Source organism: Coptis chinensis, unplaced genomic scaffold (genome assembly GCF_015680905.1).
Source record: "Coptis chinensis isolate HL-2020 unplaced genomic scaffold, ASM1568090v1 utg1828_pilon_pilon, whole genome shotgun sequence".
Classification (NCBI taxonomy): Eukaryota; Viridiplantae; Streptophyta; class Magnoliopsida; order Ranunculales; family Ranunculaceae; genus Coptis; species Coptis chinensis.
Window position 1 is genome coordinate 19,662 of NW_028238117.1, and position 21,496 is coordinate 41,157.

Here is a 21,496-nt window from a genome sequence, read left to right on the forward strand (position 1 = left end):
CCAAGGTCGGTTTTTGTCTTCTCCTCTGATGCATTGTATCAATGCCTTTGGATCGCATTGAATGTGTATGTATATGATCTTGTAGTAGATGGCTAAGTGTAGAGTCTCAAACTTAGTGCTTATGCTAGAAATGAGTTGCAGATTGGGACAAAATCTAATCCAGATAAATGGGCCTTATAGAACATGTTCTAGGGTCATCTCCCAATGACGACTCTCACAGGCATGATCGTTTCTTTTTTTATGCCCCAATCCATCTTTAACAGTAACTGTGTTTCTTTCTCTCTTTCGTTCATAGGCTCAAAATACACGAGGGACACGTCCAAAACTGTAATATGTACTCTGTGTTTCAGGTTGGAAAATTTGTAGATGTTTCCTCGAGGAAGCGAGGCTCTCTGCTGTTCATCCATAACTCCCATGCGCCTTTTCCAAGTTTGACATACTAATAATAACATGAAGTGCCTGACAAACTGAATCACTCAAACAGATCCTAGTAAATAAAGATTCGCTGCTTCAACTTCATTTTACTGATTACCACTCCTTGTGGTTTGCTCGAGTCTGTACCATGTACAGCAACACACCACCACCACCCCCCGGATGAAAAAGAAAGAAAGAACAGTGGTTGCTGAAACTATGTATTGAAAACTCAATAAGCAGAATCTTAACAAAGTAATCAATATTTTGGGGAGGAAACCCTTATTGTTACTCAAGAAGTGGACTAATGGCGTTCTATTCGTAAGATTCAAGAAAGATTACAGTAGAGTTTACAAAAATATCTGGAGGAGGCCCACTACACGGAAACATAAGAACCCACTTGGCTAGGCTATGAGCCACCCATTAAAAGTCCTACTTAACCAGTTGCAGGTCATTACATCAAAATTTGCAGAGAAAGCCAAAATAGAATTTAAAAGGGTTGACACTTTGACATCCCCAATCGACTGCAGTAGTTCCTCCAGTTAAGGCTTTAGTGACACATTGATTGTCTCCAAATAGGTGTACTTGTTGCAGTCCTAGCCATTGTGCAGTGCAAGCCTTGTCGCTAGTTCTGCAGCATAAAATTCTGACTGCAATGCACTGTTTGCTATTAACTTAGTATACGTAACTCTCAAAATCTGGCCATCTTCACTTGTGCACATAGAGCACCAGCAGCTCCTCTAGAATTTGACATGCTAAAGGCACCATCAAAGAGTATTTTCGGCCAATCATTCTGAGACTGAGACTGATTTACAGTTTGAGTTGCAACAACATTACCATTCTCTAGCCAATGGTCTTGTTCAACAAAAGCTGTCCAATTGACTTCCCAAGCGTAATCTGCATGTTTCCACAAAGTGTGCATAGAAGCTTGAGCTCCTTCCATCTTGACTTGGTTTATGTGATTCCAAAGTTCAAAGAGAAAAACGACGCAAAAAAACAGGCCCCTAAGGTGTGTGTCATCACATGCAAGAGTTCAAACTAAGATTCCCCAGTTTGTTTAAAACAGGAGCAAACTAACCACTAATAAAGTAATAAGCAATTACTTTGGAATGTATAGTGCTAAAATTACGAAGCAAAAACTTCACTATAGAACAAACATTTAGATCTACATGCATTCAAGATACCCCATAAAAATTTGAACAATGAAGAAGCAAAGGACAACTTAGACTAATAAATCTAGCTAGTGACAAAGTCTAATAAATCTGAACAACAACAACTAAAAGGTGTGGCTCTCTATAACATTGATATGTTTAGGAAAGCACTTTGAAACCTGAATAAAACATGTTCAGTATGAGAACATCATATCACATAACAAACATAATACAAAATTAAATTTACATGTCATGGATCGAAGGCTGGAACACTACAACTTGACCCATAAATTTTGAGATTTGATAGGTCCAAAAATCACTTAAAGGAACATGACTCTATACAGATTTTCTTGGCAAATTAAAATTTATCACCAAGGTGTGAAAAATAAACTATGGAAAAGAACCAACATAAGATGTTCACATGTTATATGAAAACCAACCAAGCACATGTCAAAAACAAAATGTTCTCCAGGGCATTCTAATTCGGCACGAGATGTCTTTGAATTTTCTTGATTTGCATAGGAAAAAAATGCTTCAATATGCAAAGGAAGCAGCCATAAGACTGAGCAAAATTATTATATTAGTATATTACTTACAAAATGAATATTATGCATTGCAATGTTTCAGTAAGAAGGTTAATCTAGCACCCTAAAAAAAACCAAAAGAAACAACTCTTACCCTTTCTAGTTGCAATTTGCTAGGATACTCTGGAAAGTTCTTTGAAACCAGCAGACAAATTTTCAGACGAAATGGAATGACACCCGCTTTCAAAACTATTCCGAGCGCACATGTGAAACAGGGTTAGCATAACCAGAATCAGGTTCAACCTATACGTCTTAGCCAAACAAACCTTTTGCGACAGTCAGTACTATTGAATGCATATTCAAACCTCAACTTTCTGGGATCTGCCAATCTCCTGTGGCTATACTTCAGAACTTACAGGCTTCCAAGACAACGACGTAACTGACGAATTCATTTCAGAAGTCAAGTATTCAAACCATCTAGTTGGTCTATCCCATTCCCTCGATCTTGCAGAAGTCAGGGAGGCAAGCTGTTGTCTTGATTTCGCCACGATCTTTCAAACCTATACTATAAAATTGGTCCAAATCAATAATCGTTATTCGACAAACTATCAATATAAAAAATTTCAATATGATGCTCATAAGCCAGTTCAATATTATATTTTCTACAAATGAGCACAACTACCGAAGGAAAATTCAATGAGCAAAAGGATTACAATCTTACATGAAGCATTTACTTCAGAACAAAGGTTTTCCATTGGGCATAGATCTGACTACTTTCAGACAAAGAACAACTCTTGAACCTCCGCAAAAGCTCCATTCATTGCTTATCACAGTTCTCATCATTGCCACTCTTCAAGCGAAAACTTCGGCTCCTGCACCTCGAAGATTAGAAATGGATCTCTGTTCTTGCCAAAGACTAAAATCAGCCGGCATAGCCTTCCATGACTGACCAACTTACATATAGAAATTTTTTACTATAGGAACCATAAGGCCATACACCTTAAGTGCTAACATGTTACAGTAACAACGTCATGACTCACGAACTACCATGCTCATGTAAAACTAAATCAAATACAAAGGAAGTGCCCAACAAAGTCTAGATTTTCCGGTCGCATGTGATTCTATAAATATTCTGAAACTAAAAATAAAAAATAAGTAAATAAATAACATGGACACCATTTATGAAAAAACAATTAGAAAAAAGAAAACCTGGATTATATGAACCAATGAGAATATTCGTAAATGAAATGAAGACCCAAGTATGTTTAGAATGGTAAACGTGCGTCAGGGATGAAGGGCAGTAAGCAAATTTAAAATTAGAAGAATAGAAGACATGGAAAAAGTAAAAAGTTTTTCAAACTAACCTCATCCATTGCATCAGTGCAATTCCTACAAATAGAAGGAGGGAGACAAAATATTGGAGGTTGGGGATATAGAGATACTAAAAGGAAGAGAAGAGAATATAAAAATCATTCAAAGGAGAAGAGAAAAAATTGGAGTTCGGAATAGAAGGAAATCGAGATGGAGAAGTCAGAGATGGAGAAGACAGAGATGGAAAATGGGGTCGAAACGGTGTCTTTTGGCTATATTATCTGTTAAAGCAGAATTTCCCATAATTTTCCGTTTTTTTTTTCCGTTGTTTGTTGAATGACAAATTTACCCTTGCACATAAGGGTTGTGAAAATTTTGTGGGTGAAACTTTTGGGTACCCTTTTGATTTAAAAGTTTGTATTATTTCAACTTGTTCAAATTTGATTTAGTTCAAATTGTGGGTGAGTTAGACTGATCACGTCGTAAGAGAACTTTATTTTTTATAAACGTATATGAAAGTCGCAATTACATTTTCTCAAATAACTAATCGGTAAAAACGCCTATATTACACAATGAAAATGAACAATAAAGAACGAAGAAATTAATTGGTTTCAAAAAAGCGTACCTGATACAAAATTGTTATGTTTCTGGAAAAAGGCTCCCAAGATTTTAATACGGCTATAATTGCTACAAAGTAGAAATCCCCAACATACCAATGCTCTGAACCAAGATTCACCACTTAGAAATCTACAAATCAGAAACCATTGATTAATAAAATGTTCAAAACTATAATTTCTATGAAGCTGATCCTAAGAAAAGCTATGGAGAAGTGTCTGACTGTAACAAACTTGTACTGTAACAAACTTGTGCTGTACAATCCATTGAGGTTAAACCTTAACTGTCTATTGTTTAAATATAGAAAGTATGGTATGGAGAAAGCATAACATGTGCTAGTGGTTAAACCAGAAGAAAAGTGTGACATTAACCAACGTAGCACATAAGTTTACAAAATCCCAACTATAAGTGTCAAACCATTTGTGTATGGATTCTGACTGATTATCTTATTAGGCGATATCAATAATATATATCACATTAAAAGAAAGCCATCAAATAAAATAAAAACAAAAAGACATTTGTCTAAACTAAGAACCCTATTAGTTACATGTAAATCAAAGTTCAACGCATGTTAATTGTCAATAAAAGTTCTCACAATGAAAGCAGTATCAATCTCTGTCATTGTATTTCTTGATCATTGATTGACTCAGTCGACGCAAGGATAGTACACCTTTGAATTGTTTAGCAAATGACAAAACCAAGAACTGAAACAGGAGAATAATGTGAGAGTTCTTGAAATTGCTCATTGGCAATGTATTGCACCTACTTAAAGGAATATATAAGTTAAAAAGTATGAGTATCGAACATTATGTAGAAACAATCTACCATGAAAGACAGAGAATAAAATAGAAAATAGAAAATAGAAAATAAAAGCATAACTGAAGGGAAAAAAATCATTTATGAATCACCAAAAGTATTGGGTTAGAGATTTTATTTTTCTTCACTTTGGCGGATACTCACTTGATTTTGTATTATTTCCACTGACAATAACACAATGAAGCAAAGGATAATACCCTTAAGTCTTCTTGATGCTCGCTGAATGAAAAATAAAAGCGAAAATTCAAACAGTAAGCAATGACCAACCTGTTATTGAATCCAGTGTGTTTCTCCCAATCCAAATAATCCACTTCCTTTCATTTCTAAGAGAAAAACCTGTAATACAAAGCAATTTATTAAAAACGAATAAACTTGAAACCAGACAATTCTTAGAGTGACAACTAAGCGATGTCGAAAAATGAAGACAACGAAATTTAACTAAAAATAAGTCATCCTAAAATTTGAGAATGACGGGTTAGATAAAACTTTGGTAAAATGTTCAATCAGTTAGATAAAACACTGAAATTAGAAAGAGGAAAATTGAAGACACATCTTCAGTGGTGAACCAATGGTCATTGACGGTTGGAAGCCTTAATCTGGATAAAATGAAAAGCCTTAAAACTTTTCGTCAAGTTTTATTGGGAAGAAAGTGAAAAGTATCTACCAAATCAAAGTGTTGTTTACCCAAATCAAAGTGAGTCTACCAAATCAGGCGATCACGTTACGTTCAGGCGGCAGTACTCTTCATTACCAAAGGGTCAGAACCCATCTATCACCAAGAACTGCATTCATAGTCCCGGCAGATCATCCAGTATCCATTGTCACAACAGATAATCAAGATTTGCAGATTGTTGCATTTAAGATCAATGTTGAGAATAACCAAAGAAACTACCAATGTTGCAGGTATGTGTATATATGTACAATACCAAAGAGTCCGCGTAAGTAGTAAATCCGCGTAAGACAATGTATTGAATCAACTGGAAAGGGAAGCAGAGTAACTGTCCTTCAACGTGGTCGTCGTAAGGGAGGTGGAAGCCATTCTCAACAACCAAAGGGAATCAGTCTTCCTGGTCCTAACCAGCGCCAACAGAGAGAGGAGCAAGAGCAACGCCATGGCGGCTTGTCCATAATGGATGCATTGTGGGTGTTTAGAACACACATGCAGTGTAGCATGTTTGTTTATGTAAACAATGGATGAGAAGAGATCATGGAGAGAGTATCTGAGAGGGGATTTGGGAATGGGGATAGGGAAGTTACAGAGTCGGAACGGTTTCCCCTTTTTTTTCTTATATTTTCTTTCGGGAGGCGAAACGGTGTCTTCTAAATGACGAATATACCCTTCAACTTAAAACTGGTATGAGGATTTCGTGGGTGAAACTTTCGGGTACCCTTTTGATTTAAAAGATTGGGTTAAAACCGAGGATACGGGGACTAATAAACAGCGGCTAGTTTTCCCATTATATATAAGATAATAGACCTTAATATGCAATGAAACAACAAAAAAAAAATCATGCCTATCAAAAAAAAAAAAAAAAAAATCATAGTCTCCAAATACCATGTTCAGCACCTTCCTTCATGGACTCGAAAATTTCAAGATACTTCTGAGAAGCACAGCAATATGCACAAGCTAAATGCTAAACACTTACCACATACTTGATGTCACCATAAACAATGTTCCCTTCTTCAATATGTTGAAGAACCCTTCCAGGAGTCCCAACAACCATATCGATTGGGACATTCAATGAATCTTCTTGAGGTCTTAACCGCCCACCACCACTTACCATGGTAGACCCGAACCGTGCATGATGACTAATAGATTTCGACACGCGAAAAACCTACAATAGTTTTCCATGGGTCATTACTAAATCTGAACTTTCAACTCTCAACAATAGAATTAAACCACATATATTAAACTAGAAAATGCATAAGTACCTGCTCGGATAGCTCCCTTGTTGGACACAATACAACTGCTCGAGGTCTCCTAGGTTTCATCAGCATACCACGCAACATTTCATCCTGTCTCAGTAGCTACAAAACCAACACAATTTTAACCTTAGAATAACTATATGCACTTAAATAGGAAGCATAGGAGACTTCTACAATAGCTATAGTAAAATCATCTTATACATTCATAGAAAGATCACAACTCTAAACATGTGAACAGATATATAACTAAAACTGAAATTGCACAAATGAACTCAACAAGATTACCTGAACCAAAGGCAACATATAAGCCAAGGTCTTACCAGACCCAGTATGAGAACCCAACACAACACTCTTCCCTTCCAACACAACAGGAATACCAACACCTTGAATTTCAGTTGGAACTGATATCCCAAGCTCATCAACAGCACCCATTACTTCCTCATCCAAACCCAACTCTCTAAAACCTGTGAAAACCTTAGTATTACCAACTTTACGGCTTTTCGACAACTTGTCATCACCGGCCTGTTTCTCAACAGAACCAAAAGAAGGGGCTTTGTTAAGTGGGATTTTTGAGGAGTCTTTTAAATGCCTTGCTCTTAGTTTCTCTAAAAGAATAGAATGCCTCATGGGTTCTAAACCATAGTTGTCTTGTTCAAGTGTAGTAGTAGTTGTAGTAGTTGTTGTTAGCTCTATTGCATTGGAACAAAGAGGCTTAAACCTTTGAAAAACCCCCCTGGTGGGTGTTTTGGTAAAAGGGTATCTTGTTGTTGCTGAAAAGAGAGTGTGGGAAAAGAGATTTGAGGAAAATGAGAAGGTTAGCAGTGCTCTTCCAGTTCCAACCATGGCTGCCCACTCTAAAAAATGAGACAGATGATAAAAATCATTTCTTTTTTATAAGGAAAATAAAATTTATGAATGATTTGGGCTTCAAACCCGAATAAAGTCCAGTCCAATGAAAATTTTGGATCTATAGACAAGCCCAATCGACCCAGTTGACCCGAACCCATCAAAGCCTGATCATCATCCACTTTTAAATCATTAATCACAACACACAAATCAACTAGCTCAAATATGGAAACAACTAAATATAAAAAAAAATTTGTAAGTTTCTCTAGTTGGAGTTATTTTTTGCTAGATGGAGAAGTAGATAAATGTTTTCTCATATCTTAAATCACAAATCACAAGTTCACGTAAGTGCTTTCTAACTTAGTTGGTAAAATCTTTGGGTGATGATACCAGAGATCTACACTATTGAGTTACTGATCTCTTTAAAAACAGACACATTTGTAAGTGTCTTCTAGCTTAGTTGGTAAAACCTTTGGGTGATGATACTAGAAGTCCGGATTCGAACCCCGCTACACACAATTGAGTTACTGATCTCTTTAAAAACACACAATTGAGTTACTAATCTCTTTAAAAACAGGCTTGCCCACCTTTTAGGTGATGATACCAGAGGTATGGGGTTCCGCTTTTGGGTGATGATACAAAGAGGCATGGGGATCGAACCCCGCCAACATCAAAGAGTTATTAAAGAGTTACTGATCTCATTTAAAATAGGTTTGCCAAAAAAAAAAAAAAAAAAGTTCACAAGTCACAACACACAAATCAACTAGCTCAAAAATGAAAACAATTAGATCTCAAAAATATTTTACAAATTTATAATTTGAATTTTTTTTTGCTAGATGGAAAAGAATATCGTAATTGGTATTAAACAAAAATAAATTGCTGACATCAGCCCAAAAATGTCCCAAAACCAAAATTATTAATGGTAGTTGTTGATGTTAGCTCGTTTTTGTCCTAAAACCGAAATTACTAGTCAACTTTTAATTTATGTGCTTGGGCCTAAATTTGTGTAGTATTGAGCAACCAGTTTGGGTAAGTGATGTGAAACAGTTAAAAAGTAAGTGGTTTGACAGAATTTCTAACAGAAAACGACTGTGTGTTTGGGAAGTACAGACAGAAGACTCATTCAGCAATCCATGCATGAGATTTTTGACTAACTGAAAATGGGACAGGAGCTGAGACTTAATATGGTAGTGCACCAGTGCTACCCTTGTACTCGTTTTCTAAGAACTTTCTTCTTCCACAAAAAAAAACAAAAAACATTAAAAAACAATACCATATTTCTTCATTATTGAGCTGGTTTAGCAAGCTAGAGAGTAATAAAAAAATGGAGATCATAACTTCATTTCTTCTTTGGTTAATACTCATGTTCCATCCATTAAATACCATTTACGCTAATACAGAAGGTTTGTTCTAATCTTTAGCTAGCCACTTTTTTTTTAAAGAATCAAAGAAGTGTGTATGAAGTAATCTAGGAAAAGTGCCACTGTTATATTGTATGGCTTTTGGAATTTTTAGTAGGATTACTGTAAAGTTGGGTTTTGAGCTACTTTATTTTGTTAATCAGAGGCCTAATATTGGTTTTTGTTGGTAAATCCAATTGTTCTATCTAGGAATTTAGGTATAGAGTTTTTTTTTTTTTTTTGGTAAGTTCTGTTTTAAATGAGATCGATAACACTTTTGATACTTGGTGGGGTTTGAGCCCCGAGCTCCTGTATCATCACCCAAAGATTTTATTGACTTTTCTTTAGTTGGCACCTGCATTTTAGTCAGATAGGGCTCGCCTTACTATATATTGGAATTAAAGAGACTCGACTTTTTTTAAAGACTTCTACGCCTTAGTATATGCATATAGATCTGGTGCCCTTAGTCTGAAAGTTGTTCAAATTATGATAGGATGAAAGTTGAGTTGCTGGAACAAGAAAATAATTATTCCTATGTTGCTAGTGTTGTTTGCTCATTTTCCCCTGTCAAATGTAATGATAATCGTTCTTGTCTGTTTCTTGTGAATACTCAATAGTCGATGCTTTGTCTAGCCTACGTAACGCGTTGAGGGACCCTAATAATGTGCTACAAAGTTGGAATTCTACCCTTGTCACTCCGTGCACTTGGTTTCATGTTTCATGCAGCCCTGATAACAGGGTTATAAGAGTGTAAGTTCTTTCTTTTTTCATATAACTTATATGGTGTTTAAGACGAATATAAAAGAAAATTTTCTGATGTTGAATGCTTAGGAAATAAAATCCAACTTTCCACTTGATTGACCAGCTTAACTAATGATTACTTGTTTTTGTATTTCTTTCAGGGATTTAGGAAATTATAATTTATCAGGTACATTGGTCCCCCAGCTTGGTCAGCTTACATCTTTGCAGTATTTGTGAGTGCCTTTCTCTAGTCTATAAGCAATACTTGTTTGATGTGTTCCCTGTCAATAAGATAATATATCTTCTGTTGCCTTGCATACTTGTATAGTACTAAACCATTCCCCTCTTTGGACGCTCCGTTGGTTTTTAATATTCCAGTCTTTGTTTTCAATAGTAAGAAAATGAAAAGTTATAACTGATTACAGATAATTGAACTCACCATTTCTATTGATGCAGGGAACTTTATAGTAATAACTTAAGTGGACAGATTCCCAGTGCGCTTGGCAACTTGACAAGCTTAGTGAGTTTGGATCTTTACTTGAACAATTTAAGTGGTAGGATTCCAGAGACATTTGGCAACCTAACAAAATTGCGTTTTCTGTAAGTTACTTACTTCAACCCATTCTTATTCAAAAGAAATCATCTTATAATAAAACCCATGTCTATATATCATATGTCCTGAGTTATCTGTAACCCTTTTCAATAGATTTTGGAACTTGACATTGTTTTAAATGTTCTGGAAGGATAGTCGGCTTAGCAACAACAGCCTGACGGATAACATTCCTGTGTCTCTAACCAATATTACGACACTCCATGTTTTGTAAGTACCAAGCTGATATCCTTCTCCTCGGATGTGAAATCCTCTCGTTTTCACTCTTTTGTTGGTGCAATGCTATTTAAGTAGGCTTATTACCATCTTGCAAAGTGGCGTGCAGGGATTTATCCAACAACCTCCTATCAGGAGCAATTCCAGATACTGGTTCTTTTTCGTTTTTCACTCTGTTGTGAATAATTAACTGCGGAAACAACGTTACCCACACCAAACGGATCAATCCTACACAAAGATTGATCTTTCTCAATAGACAAGACTTCAACACCCTCCAAGCAATATCCCAACACTTCTCAATATCAAATAACAAGCATATGAAATAAAACAATCAATGTAAAAGAAGAACAAACCACAAGACGAGATATATCGTGGTTCGGCAATTTGCCTACATCCACACTGCGAGTTCCAAGCTTTAATAGATGTCCGGAGTAACAGATTACAAGTCTCTCTCAATTCACTCACAAAGAATGAACACTCAACTCACAAAGAATTGTTCTCTTGTAATCACTCTCTTTCTTGGTTTTGGAAAAGTTAGGTTTTCCAAAAAACTGATTTTCTTTTTATACCAAAAAACCAAAATTGCGGTTACTGTAGCGAGGCCCGCAAAAAGACTGGCCTTGCTGGCGCCGCTTCTCTACTCTGGCCTGGCGCTACAGTTTAAAGCCATGGCGGCGCGCCTTCTTTGAGAGCGCCAGGCGCTTAAAACATCGGAGTAGTGGAGCGCGAAGTCGCGCCAGCTCTGGCCGCTGGCGCCTTCGGCCGTGAGAAATGTAATTTTCTCTACATTCTCCACCTCGGTGAGGTTTTAACACATAAAACCAAGCCGAACACATCCAAAGAAGATCACATCCAAGGGAACACCTCCGCCAAGGAAGACTTCGCGAATCAACCGCCTGGCGGCTATGCCCACACAGGCTCTTTTCAAACATGTAGGATTTGGAGCAAGTCCAAACAAGTGTTGAACTTAACTCCGGTGACAACTTTCGTGAGATATCGGCCGGGGGTTGTCATGGGTGTCTACTTTCAAGTGCTACATCCCACCATCCTCAACGACATCCCGTATAAAGTGATATCGGACATCAATATGCTTGGTCCGACCATGATGAACTTGGTTCTTCGCCAAATGAATAAAGACTTTCGACTATCACAATACACAACAACACCGCTACGCTCAATACCCAAATCATCTAGAAGACCTCGAAGCCATAGTGCCTCTTTCATCGCCTCGCCACGCCATATACTCGCCTCGGTGAGTAGATAGATAGAGCAATCAGTAGCTTTGTAGCATGTAACCTCCAACTAACCGGTGCACCATGCATCATAAACACATAACCGATGGTCGATCGTCGTCTATCTAGATCACCCGCATAATCGGGATCCACAAACCCCACCGACATAACAAGTGCCTCCACCATAAGCTAATCCCACATCCAAAGTACCCTTCAAGTACCTTTTAGTACCCATTTCATCGCCTCCCCAATGCCGCTTCCCGTGATTTGCCATATACCGCTCACAACACTAATCGCACATGGAAATGTCCCGTGTACACCATAGCATACATCAAACTACCCACGGCACTTGCATAAGGAACATTAGCCATATGCTTTTGTTCCTCCACCAACTAGGAGAGAACTTAGGTGAAAGCCTAAAATGCCCAAATAAAAGGAGTAGAAACCGACTTTGCATTCTCCATACCAAATCGAAAAATTACTTTCGAATGTATTTCTTCCGAGATACAACTATCCGCCGCTTCTTCCTATCTCTGTCAATCTCCATGCCCAATTATCTTCGGCTCCACCTAAGTCTTTCATCTCAAACTTCGAGCTAAGTTGAGATTTCAACTTGTCTATCTCCACCATGCTTTTGGAAGCAATAAGCATGTCATCCACATAAAGCGGGAGATAGATGAAGTCATTACCACGAAGCCTTCTAAAGTAGACCACGGCGATCATACTTTTACTTCGGTGTACTCATGTTGCATCATGAATGTGTCAAAGCGCTTTGTACCATTGCACAAGCGATTGCTTTAACCCGTCATGCATATGACCGATTCAATTTGCATACATAATCTTCTTTTCAAGAACGACAAACCCTTCAGTTGTCTCATATAGATCTCTTCTTCCAAGTCCCATGCAAGAAAGCGGTTTTCACATCAAGTTGCTCTAACTCCCGGTTAAGTGAGCAACTAAACTTAATAACACACGAATGGACGTATGTTTGACCACCGGGAAAATACCTCATTGTAGTCAACTCCTTCCTTCGTCGAAAAACCCTTTGCTACCACTTTGCCTTGTACCAAGATCTTGTCGGACTCGGGAAGGACCTCTTTCTTCTCTCAACACCCATTTATCTGCCGATAGTCCTTTTGCCCTTTGGCAATAAAACTAGGTCCCATGTGTGATTTTTATCAAGAGATTCCATCTCTCGCTTGCATAAAGCTACCAACCAATCTCAGAATGAGCATCTCTAACGGCTTCCTTGAAGCTATCCGGCTCATCATCTTCAATATTCGGTCATATGCCACTAAATCCACCGACCATAGTGTTTCACCGGCTTCCGTGCCCCCCCATACTTGTGCACTTCTTTAACTTGTCTCTCGGGGCCTAGGGTCACCACTACAAGTTCGCGGATGCTCTTGCTCTTCTTCCCGTTTCTTTGTGGTTCCATGATTTGGTACCTCATCATGATCTAACCAACCATCTGGCGCATCGCACAACTCAAGCTCGATGGCTTGAACTTCTATAGACTCACCATTCTTCCCTACTACTTCCACTTAAAGATAACACGAAGTCTCATCAAAAGTAACATCTCTCGACCCGGGGAACTTGTGGGCTTCTAGACACCACAATCAGTATCCCTTTTACCCCATTTTGCGAAACTAAGAATATGGCCTTCTTAGCTCTAGGATCTAGCTTCTTTGTCCCTCACATGGTAGTAAGCTGTCGATCCAAACACTCGCAAGATACTATAATCACCGGTTACGACCACACCTCATAAGGTGTCCCGCAATCTATAGTCGGTATTGGTGACCTATTATGCAGTAACATGCCATGGACACCGTGATTCGCTTCAATACTTTTGCCTGGGGGCATTAGACAATAAACATCTTGCTCTTTTCAAGCAAAGTTCTATTCATCCTCTCTCGCCATTCCATTCTGGCGTGGCGCGTGCCTCGATCGGGTCGATTAATCCGGCAATTCCACAAGACGCCGAACTCTTGGAAAGGTCCATAGGTATACTCGCACCATTGTCGGACCGTAATGTCTTTACCTTCCTATCCGTATGCGATTCTCAACCCTTTTGCCTTCCACTTCTTAAATGTCTCAAACACTTCATCTTTCGATTTCATCATATACACCCACACATAGCGAGTATGATCATCAATGAATGAGACATAATAGCGGTTACCTCCCTTGGAAGCCACCCCTCGGAGGTCCCTGACATCTGTATGCACATAATCAAGGATGCCTCGTTGTCGGTGCTTGCTTGACTTGAACTTGACTCAGACCGCTTCCCATAGACGAATGCTCACGTAACCCCATACTTCTTCTTCAAGTTCTTCAAGAACCCTCGCTTGCATAACTTCGGACAAACCGCTTTTCACTCATATGCCCTAAACGCGATATGCCACATCTTAGTGCACTCGGAATCATTACTACATGCACCCATCGCTACATCGCTTTATCACCGTACTACCAATCGAGTATACAAGGTTCCATATTTTTGACCCTTCATAACAACCAAGAGCCATGAACAATATTTAGGACTCCACCTTCGCCCAAAACTTGTGGCCTTTGAATCCAAGGTACCAAGAGAAATAAGACTTTTCTTTAGCTCGAACATGTCTCACATCGGTTAGAGTCCTCACTACACCATCATACATCTTGACCGTGATAGTTCCAATTCCTACCGCCTTACAAGCAACGCCATTACCCATTAACACGTAATCCGCCATCAATGCTCTCATAAGAAGTAAACCACTTTCTATTCGGGCACATATGATAGGAACATCCGAATCAAGAATCCACCTCTCGGTCATATAGTCTTGTGGGGACACACGAGATCAACTCATCCCTCTTCAGAGCTCCAAGCATAATTTGCCTCAAATTTTGCCTTACCTTTCTTCCGACCATCTCTTGTTCTTTTCTTTTTGGTGAGGACAATTACTTCATGTAATGTCCTTTTTCATTGCAATTTGTAGCCTTCGCATGTTTTTTAAAGGCTTCTTTGACTTGGACCTAGAATTATCATTACTTGAATAATTACGTTCGCATCTAATTTCCTCTTGCCACTAGCCCCCCGACTTGCATCAATGCTATTCTTCTACACGTGTCTTCTTCATCAACTCATAAGAAAGAAGTGCACTCTGAACTTCATCAAGATCGATCGGCGACTTCTCTCGTTCATGAATGTAGTCATTAGATGCTCATAACTTTCTCGCAAGGAGAATATCAAACATGCCGCTTGATCCTCATCATCCATCTTCATACCAACATTCAAATAATCCGCTAGACGCCGACGGAACTCACTAACGCGTTTCTTGCATCGTTGAACCATCGACCATCATGTACCGATAAAGACGCTTAAGGTACATCTTGTTCGATCATGCTCTTTGTCATATACATAGACTTAGTTTGAGCCAAATACATACCGGTAATTTTTCTCCCATCACACTATACATGACCTCATTAGCAAGACATAACCGGATTGATGAACAAGCCCGAAGATCGAACTCTTCCCAATCATCATTGCTCATACTCTCGCGCCTTAGATTTAATCCCCTTCAAGGCCTCAGGCAAACCTTGTTGGATAAGGATGTCCTTTTACTTGGACTTGCCAAATCCCAAAGTTATTCTTCCCATTAAACTTCTACTTCAAACCTCAAGTTTGACATCTTGGGAGCCATCTTTCAAGTTACACACAATAACCCAAAAAGAAACAATTTCACCTCGAATTTAATCGAACACCTTGTCTACACAAATTTTTAGTACTAAACTCAAAATCCTGGAGTCGTATACCTAGCTCGATACCAATTGTTGTGAATAATTAATCTGCGGAAACAACGTTACCACACACAAACGGATCAATCCTACACAAAGATTGATCTTTCTCAATAGACAAGACTTCAACACCTCCAAGCAATATCCCAACACTTCCGATATCAAATAACAAGCATATGAAATAAAACAATCAATGTAAAAGAGGAACAAACCACAAGACGAGATATATCGTGGTTCGGCAATTTGCCTACATCCACACCGCGAAGTTCCAAGCTTTAATAGATGTCCCGAGTAATGTTACAAGTCTCTCTCAATTCACTCACAAAGAATGAACACTCAACTCACAAAGAATTGTTCTCTTGTAATCACTCTTTCTTGGTTTTGGAAAAGTTAGGTTTTCCAAAAACTCCATTTCTTTTATACCAAAAAACCAAAATTGCGGTTCTTGTGATGGGCCCGCGAAAAGACTGGCTGGCGCCGCTCTACTCTGGCCGAATGGCGTTAAAAGCCATGAGCCCATGGGCGCTTTCTTTGAGCGCCGGCGCTTAAAACATCTTGGAGTAGTGAAATGAAGCGAAGTCGCTTTTCACTGCGGCCTTTCGACCGTGAGAAAATGAGAATTTTCTCTACACACTCCCATCAGGTTTGTTGCTAGTATACTGTAGTTGGTCTCTTTTTGCTCTGATTAGAGATGTTATACTTATATCTATTTGTTGAAATGCAGTTTTAATAATAACACAAATCTATGTGGCTTTGTTATTCAAAAGCCTTGCCCAGGATCTATTCCCTTTTCTCCTCCTCCTCCCTTGGTTCCTCCACCAATATCTCGTGGCGGTAATTTTATTGCACCTTATTATGGTTGTTCTGTTGTAGAATGTTGCTACTTCTTCATAATCTGTTTATCTTGTTTGTAGTGAATATTTTATTGATGTTTTTTAGTACATTTTCCTTTTTTACTTATCTTCTCTATCTTTGCATGAGAAATTTCTTGATTATGGCTGTCTTTTGTCTTTGTTTTGGAAATTCTACTTGCGCCATATCTAGATTTTCCTACTCATTTGTGTACTGTAGCTTTCCAAATGTCAAAAGTGTAAAAATTCTGGCAATAGTTATTGCTTTATTAGGGTCAAGCTTATTAGATACTGTTGCCTTCGATGCAACCTAGTTAAAGTTGTTTCTTGTTGAAACTGGTGAGTGGATGGTGATTATTCATATAATCATAGAAAATGCGATTATGACTGTTTATTTCTCAGGAAATAGTGGTCCTAGGACAGGAGCAATTGCTGGAGGAGTGGCTGTTGGTGCTGCGTTACTTTTTGCTGCCCCTGCAATTTGGTTAGTATGGTGGCGTAGACGGAAACCCCAACAGAATTACTTTGACGTTCCAGGTTAGTAAAATGGTTGAAAATAACTTAAGGCGTGTTTTCTAGTAAATGTATCGTGTAACTTTTTTGTATCTCTTTTCAGCTGAAAAGGACCTAGAAGTTCATTTAGGTCAACTCAAAAGGTTTTCTTTGCGGGAACTACAATTTGCTACTGATAATTTTAGTGACAAGAACATTCTAGGTAAGGGTGGGTTTGGGAATGTGTACAAGGCACGTCTGGCAGATGGTTCCTTAGTCGCAGTTAAACGACTAAAAGAGCGTTCACTGGGTGGAGAAATTCAGTTTCGGACAGAAATAGAGACGATTAGTATGGCCGTGCATCCGAACCTCCTACATCTACTTGGCTTTTCTATGACAGCAACCGAAAGGTTGCTTGTATATCCGTATATGGAAAATGGCAGTGTTTCATCTTGTTTAAGAGGTGCTACTTCTCATGCTACTTTTCTACTTTTCTATTTGGTCACTTTAACTTTATTTGACTTGATTTTTGGTCATAATCATTTTGCTTATCAGTAAGTGTGATGCTTTCTTGTAGAACGTCCATCATCTGCACCCCCAATTGATTGGCCAACTCGGATGAGGATAGCATTGGGATCTGCTAGGGGTCTTTCTCATTTGCACGAACATTGTGACCCGAAAATTATTCACCGTGATGTCAAAGCTTCTAACATTTTGTTGGATGGGGATTTTGAAGCAGTTGTTGGGGATTTTGGCTTGGCTAAGCTTATGGACCACAAGAATACCCATGTGACCACCACTGCTGTCAAAGGCACAATTGGTCATATCGCTCCAGAGCACCTCTTCACTGGCAAATCATCAGAGAAAACTGATGTTTTCGGGTACGGGATCATGCTTTTAGAGCTTATCACTGGACAAAGAGTATTTGATCTTGATCGGCTTGCATATAATGACGATGTTCTGCTACTTGATTGGGTATGCATTTTCCTTATCATAGGTTAATTTACACACAGAGGCATTACATTTTCGTCATCTTGACTAATGTGTTTATTTGATATTTGTTTAAATTCTTCTAGACTGGCGTAGACTTTTTAAGTTTCAGGACCAACATTTAGTACTTTTAATACATGCCTGGATAACAGATTATAGAGTTCAACTCTAATGAATAGTAGTTTTGAGATGTCATTCCAAAAATCATCTTTAGAATCATTCAGTGAAAGGGGCACTTTCGATACTGGTGTAGAATTTTTTTGTGAGCTCTTAGATGTTTTTTAAATATAGTAAAACAAATACCCTCAACCTCTCTTGCTTTGGATCCTAAACCAATAACGTTACATTAAATCCGCTGCATTTGTCTTTACTTCTATAACTTAAGTGACTATGTTCCATCTCCTCTAGCACGTTGTTCGATGCATTACCATATGTTTTTGACATCTTTGTTACTTAGAAGGTATTCCCTGAATAATTTATGGGATATTAAATACGAAATTTGTTCATCAGTTCATGCTACCTTACTAACAGCTATACAAATTATTGAAATTAATCAATTAATCAGGTAAAAGGACTTCTGAAAGAGAAGAAATTGGACATGCTAATTCATTCTGAATTGGAAAACAACTATACTGAAGCAGAAGTGGAGCAGCTTATCCAAGTCGCTTTGCTCTGCACACAAGAGTCCCCAATGGGCAGGCCCAGGATGTCTGAGGTGGTGAGAATGCTCGAAGGTGAGGGCTTGGAAGAGAAGTGGGAAGAATGGCAGAAGGTGGAGCTTGACCGTCAAGAGCAGGTGGAGCTTGACCGTCAAGAATCTCAACTTCCTCCTAATCAGAATGACGAATTGGAACATGTTTTTGACTCCACTTTCGACCTCCATGCTGTTGAGTTATCTGGCCCAAGATAAACCTCTCACGCTTGAAACAACAAATTAACGCAGCATTGGCATTGTTACAAATTTACGTGTCACTTCTTAAATTGCATAAGAAACACATTTATACACATAATAGACCTTAATATGCAATGAAACAACAACAAAAAATCATGCCTATCAAAAAAAAACAAAAAAAATCATAGTCTCCAAATACCATGTTCAGCACCTTCCTTCATGGACTCGAAAATTTCAAGATACTTCTGAGAAGCACAGCAATATGCACAAGCTAAATGCTAAACACTTACCACATACTTGATGTCACCATAAACAATGTGTTGCTTGCGAATAAAGAAAACAATAAGAGACAATGACAGAAGTAACAGTTAATAACCAAGGCGCATATTAGGCTGTCCTTAAGGAAAGATTTCGCCCCTTCCAATGGTGCAGAAAGGCAGTAGTGGCGTCTTCTTCACAGGATTCAATGGTTAACAGCAGTTTGACTTTGCACTAGAACAAACTACCCTATAGAACGGCAGTATAACTTTCTCTGGCGGCTGACAGGAAGAAGAGAATAAGAATAGGATGGGGTCGAGTTCTGTTTCTCTGAAGATGTGAGTTGCTGTTTTTCAAGGGATCCTCTATATGGACGCAAGGTCCTGTATTTATAGAGGTAAGGTAGTCGGTTCCAGATAGGATAAGGACTCACACTTCCACTCTAAGTCGGTTTCAAACTCTAAGGAGATAAAGACTCATCCTCAAACTCTAAGTCGGTTTCAAACTCTAAAGAGATAAATACTCATCCTCAAACTCTAAGTCAGTTTTACCAACAGATAAGAAGAAACCAACTACACCGAAACTAGTATTTAGAAATACTCCTAGAGATTCCAACAATCCCCCACTATTTCAAAATACTAATAGTCTCTCACTATTTTGGAATAGGATGTTACAAAAGAAATGGGTTAACGAAATGCCAGAGAGAATCGAAAAAATAATGCATAAGATACTGGTGCTTTACGGGCTTGAACCAGTCATAAGATAACATGTCTTATAATACATGAAAGTGGTGGATTAAATAATCTTTGGACCAACATTCCCTTGTAGTAAAATAGATCACATGCACCCACATTGCTCTTTCATTATATGCCTGTTCTGCGGTGTTGCGCTTTTTGGCCCCTGCGCTGTTTGTGTTCCATGAATGCTCTAGAGTACTTGCCCGAATACTAATAAAAACCGACCCAGTTCTACATTCACGTAGGTGGATATCCATCAAGTGTACATTGCAGTTAAAATACACTATCTCATTATAAAATGGACTATGGATTCCAATAAGAGTAAAATAATTCATCCTTTTTCATTGCAATTCAAGTTATACAAAGTATACAAAAATGCTATCTCGTCATAGGGAGGGACGTCTCAAAGAAAGACAATAGCATACTAGAGCGACGAGGTGACTTGTTTTTCCCTTTGAACCTACTTCATGGGATCTCCAATCACATAGGTGGGGTTGCCGTCAGTTTAGCTCTCTATCTAAGGCAAAAGTCTCATCCCCCTCGACGTATCAACCACTTGCCTCCTACTAAGCGGTTTTGTCAGAAGATCGGCCAAATTTAACTCTGACCTCACATAATCTAGAGCCACAACTCCAAATTCCAACAACTGCTTTATAGACTGTAGTCTCAGACGGATATGCATGCTTTTCCCATTATACAATTTGCTCTTTGCCTTTGCTATCGCGGCCTAACAGTCACAATGCATAGGTACAGCTGGAGGCAGTTTTGTACCAATAGGAAGATCTGCCAAGAGGTTTCTAAGCCACTCAGTCTCAGCACTTGCTTTATCTAAAGCAATAAGCTCGGACTCCATGGTTGAACGAGCTATCAAGGTTTGCTTAAAAGATTTCCAAGCGACTGCACCTCCACCAAGGCTGAAAATATAACCACTAGTGGACTTGATATCATGAAAATCAGATATCCAGTTTGCATCACAATAATCCTCTATCACAGGTGGAGTTTGTCTAAAACGTATGCCGTAATTCATTGTTCCTCTCAAGTATTTGGCTAGTCTCTAACGCACTCCAATATTCCTTGCTAGGACAATGAGTGTATCTGCTCGACCCTAAGCTGCATAAAAGCAATGTCGTCTAGTGCAATTCATCAAGTACATGAGACTACCAATAATTTGGGCATATCTAGATGAAGGACACTATGTTGATCATTTTCTGAAGTTCACTAGTTGCCTCATAAGGTGTCGACCGCGGGCTTACTATCATAAAAGTTAAACTTCTTCAAAAAACTTCTCAACATAATGCTCTTGTGAAAGCGTATAGCCATCATCATTTTTCGATAATTTTGATTCCAAGAATCACATCAGCTTCTTCCAAATCCTTCATTTCAAATTGGGAGGATAAAAACATCTTGGTGTTTCTCACAACATCAAGGCTAGGACTTATGATTAACATGTCATCCACATATAGACAGATAATCACATATGTATTTACATCAAAAGATTTAAAGTAAATACATTTATCAGGCATCATTAATATGATATCCAGTAGACATCATGACACTGTCAAACTTTTCATGTTATTGTTTTGGCGCTTGTTTTAACCAATATAAAAACTTAACCAATTTGCATACTTTTTGCTCATTCCCTGATATTATAGTACCCTTAGGCTGCATCATATATATTTATTCATCAAGATCGATCACCATTCAAA

At 38.4% G+C, this 21,496-nt stretch overlaps 2 protein-coding genes across 8 annotated transcripts; one reads left to right on the forward strand and one right to left on the reverse strand.

Annotated features, from left to right (window-relative positions):
* Positions 1-676: 676 nt before the first annotated feature.
* LOC147473736 (DEAD-box ATP-dependent RNA helicase 39-like) lies at positions 677-7,616 on the reverse strand. 7 transcript variants are annotated; one of them, XM_086587069.1, is made up of 9 exons: positions 7,040-7,616; positions 6,761-6,856; positions 6,475-6,663; positions 5,096-5,164; positions 4,023-4,144; positions 2,808-2,958; positions 2,452-2,651; positions 2,241-2,335; positions 677-1,308 (listed from the first exon to the last, which is right to left on the reverse strand). In XM_086587069.1, the coding sequence occupies exons 1-4, from the start codon at positions 7,595-7,597 to the stop codon at positions 5,099-5,101; spliced, it is 909 nt and encodes a 302-aa protein (XP_086443195.1). In that variant the 5' UTR covers positions 7,598-7,616; the 3' UTR covers positions 677-1,308; positions 2,241-2,335; positions 2,452-2,651; positions 2,808-2,958; positions 4,023-4,144; positions 5,096-5,098. The 7 variants fall into 7 exon arrangements, with proteins under 7 accessions (XP_086443195.1, XP_086443196.1, XP_086443194.1 ...); XM_086587070.1 differs by having other exon boundaries at positions 677-1,415; XM_086587068.1 differs by adding an exon at positions 4,608-4,716 and having other exon boundaries at positions 2,241-2,651.
* A 1,163-nt stretch (positions 7,617-8,779) lies between these two features.
* On the forward strand, positions 8,780-18,864 carry LOC147473737 (LRR receptor kinase BAK1-like). The gene is made up of 11 exons (XM_086587056.1): positions 8,780-9,003; positions 9,618-9,750; positions 9,903-9,974; positions 10,198-10,341; positions 10,490-10,561; positions 10,677-10,745; positions 16,295-16,404; positions 16,824-16,958; positions 17,038-17,376; positions 17,491-17,888; positions 18,469-18,864. The coding sequence occupies exons 1-11, from the start codon at positions 8,925-8,927 to the stop codon at positions 18,811-18,813; spliced, it is 1,896 nt and encodes a 631-aa protein (XP_086443182.1). The 5' UTR covers positions 8,780-8,924; the 3' UTR covers positions 18,814-18,864.
* The last annotated feature ends 2,632 nt before the right edge of the window (positions 18,865-21,496 follow it).

Excerpts from the sequence above, each read along its gene's own strand:
- LOC147473736 (XM_086587067.1), bottom strand. The coding sequence starts at position 7,597 with ATGGTTGGAACTGGAAGAGCACTGCTAACCTTCTCATTTTCCTCAAAT. Across the intron at positions 6,857-7,039 it reads ATATGTTGCCTTTGGTTCAG|CTACTGAGACAGGATGAAAT; the intron begins GTAATCTTGTTG and ends TTGGTTTTGTAG. Across the intron at positions 6,664-6,760 it reads CAAGGGAGCTATCCGAGCAG|GTTTTTCGCGTGTCGAAATC; the intron begins GTACTTATGCAT and ends AAACTATTGTAG.
- LOC147473737 (XM_086587056.1), top strand. The coding sequence starts at position 8,925 with ATGGAGATCATAACTTCATTTCTTCTTTGGTTAATACTCATGTTCCAT. Across the intron at positions 10,746-16,294 it reads TTTTCGTTTTTCACTCTGTT|TTTTAATAATAACACAAATC; the intron begins GTGAATAATTAA and ends GTTGAAATGCAG. Across the intron at positions 17,377-17,490 it reads TGTTTCATCTTGTTTAAGAG|AACGTCCATCATCTGCACCC; the intron begins GTGCTACTTCTC and ends GCTTTCTTGTAG.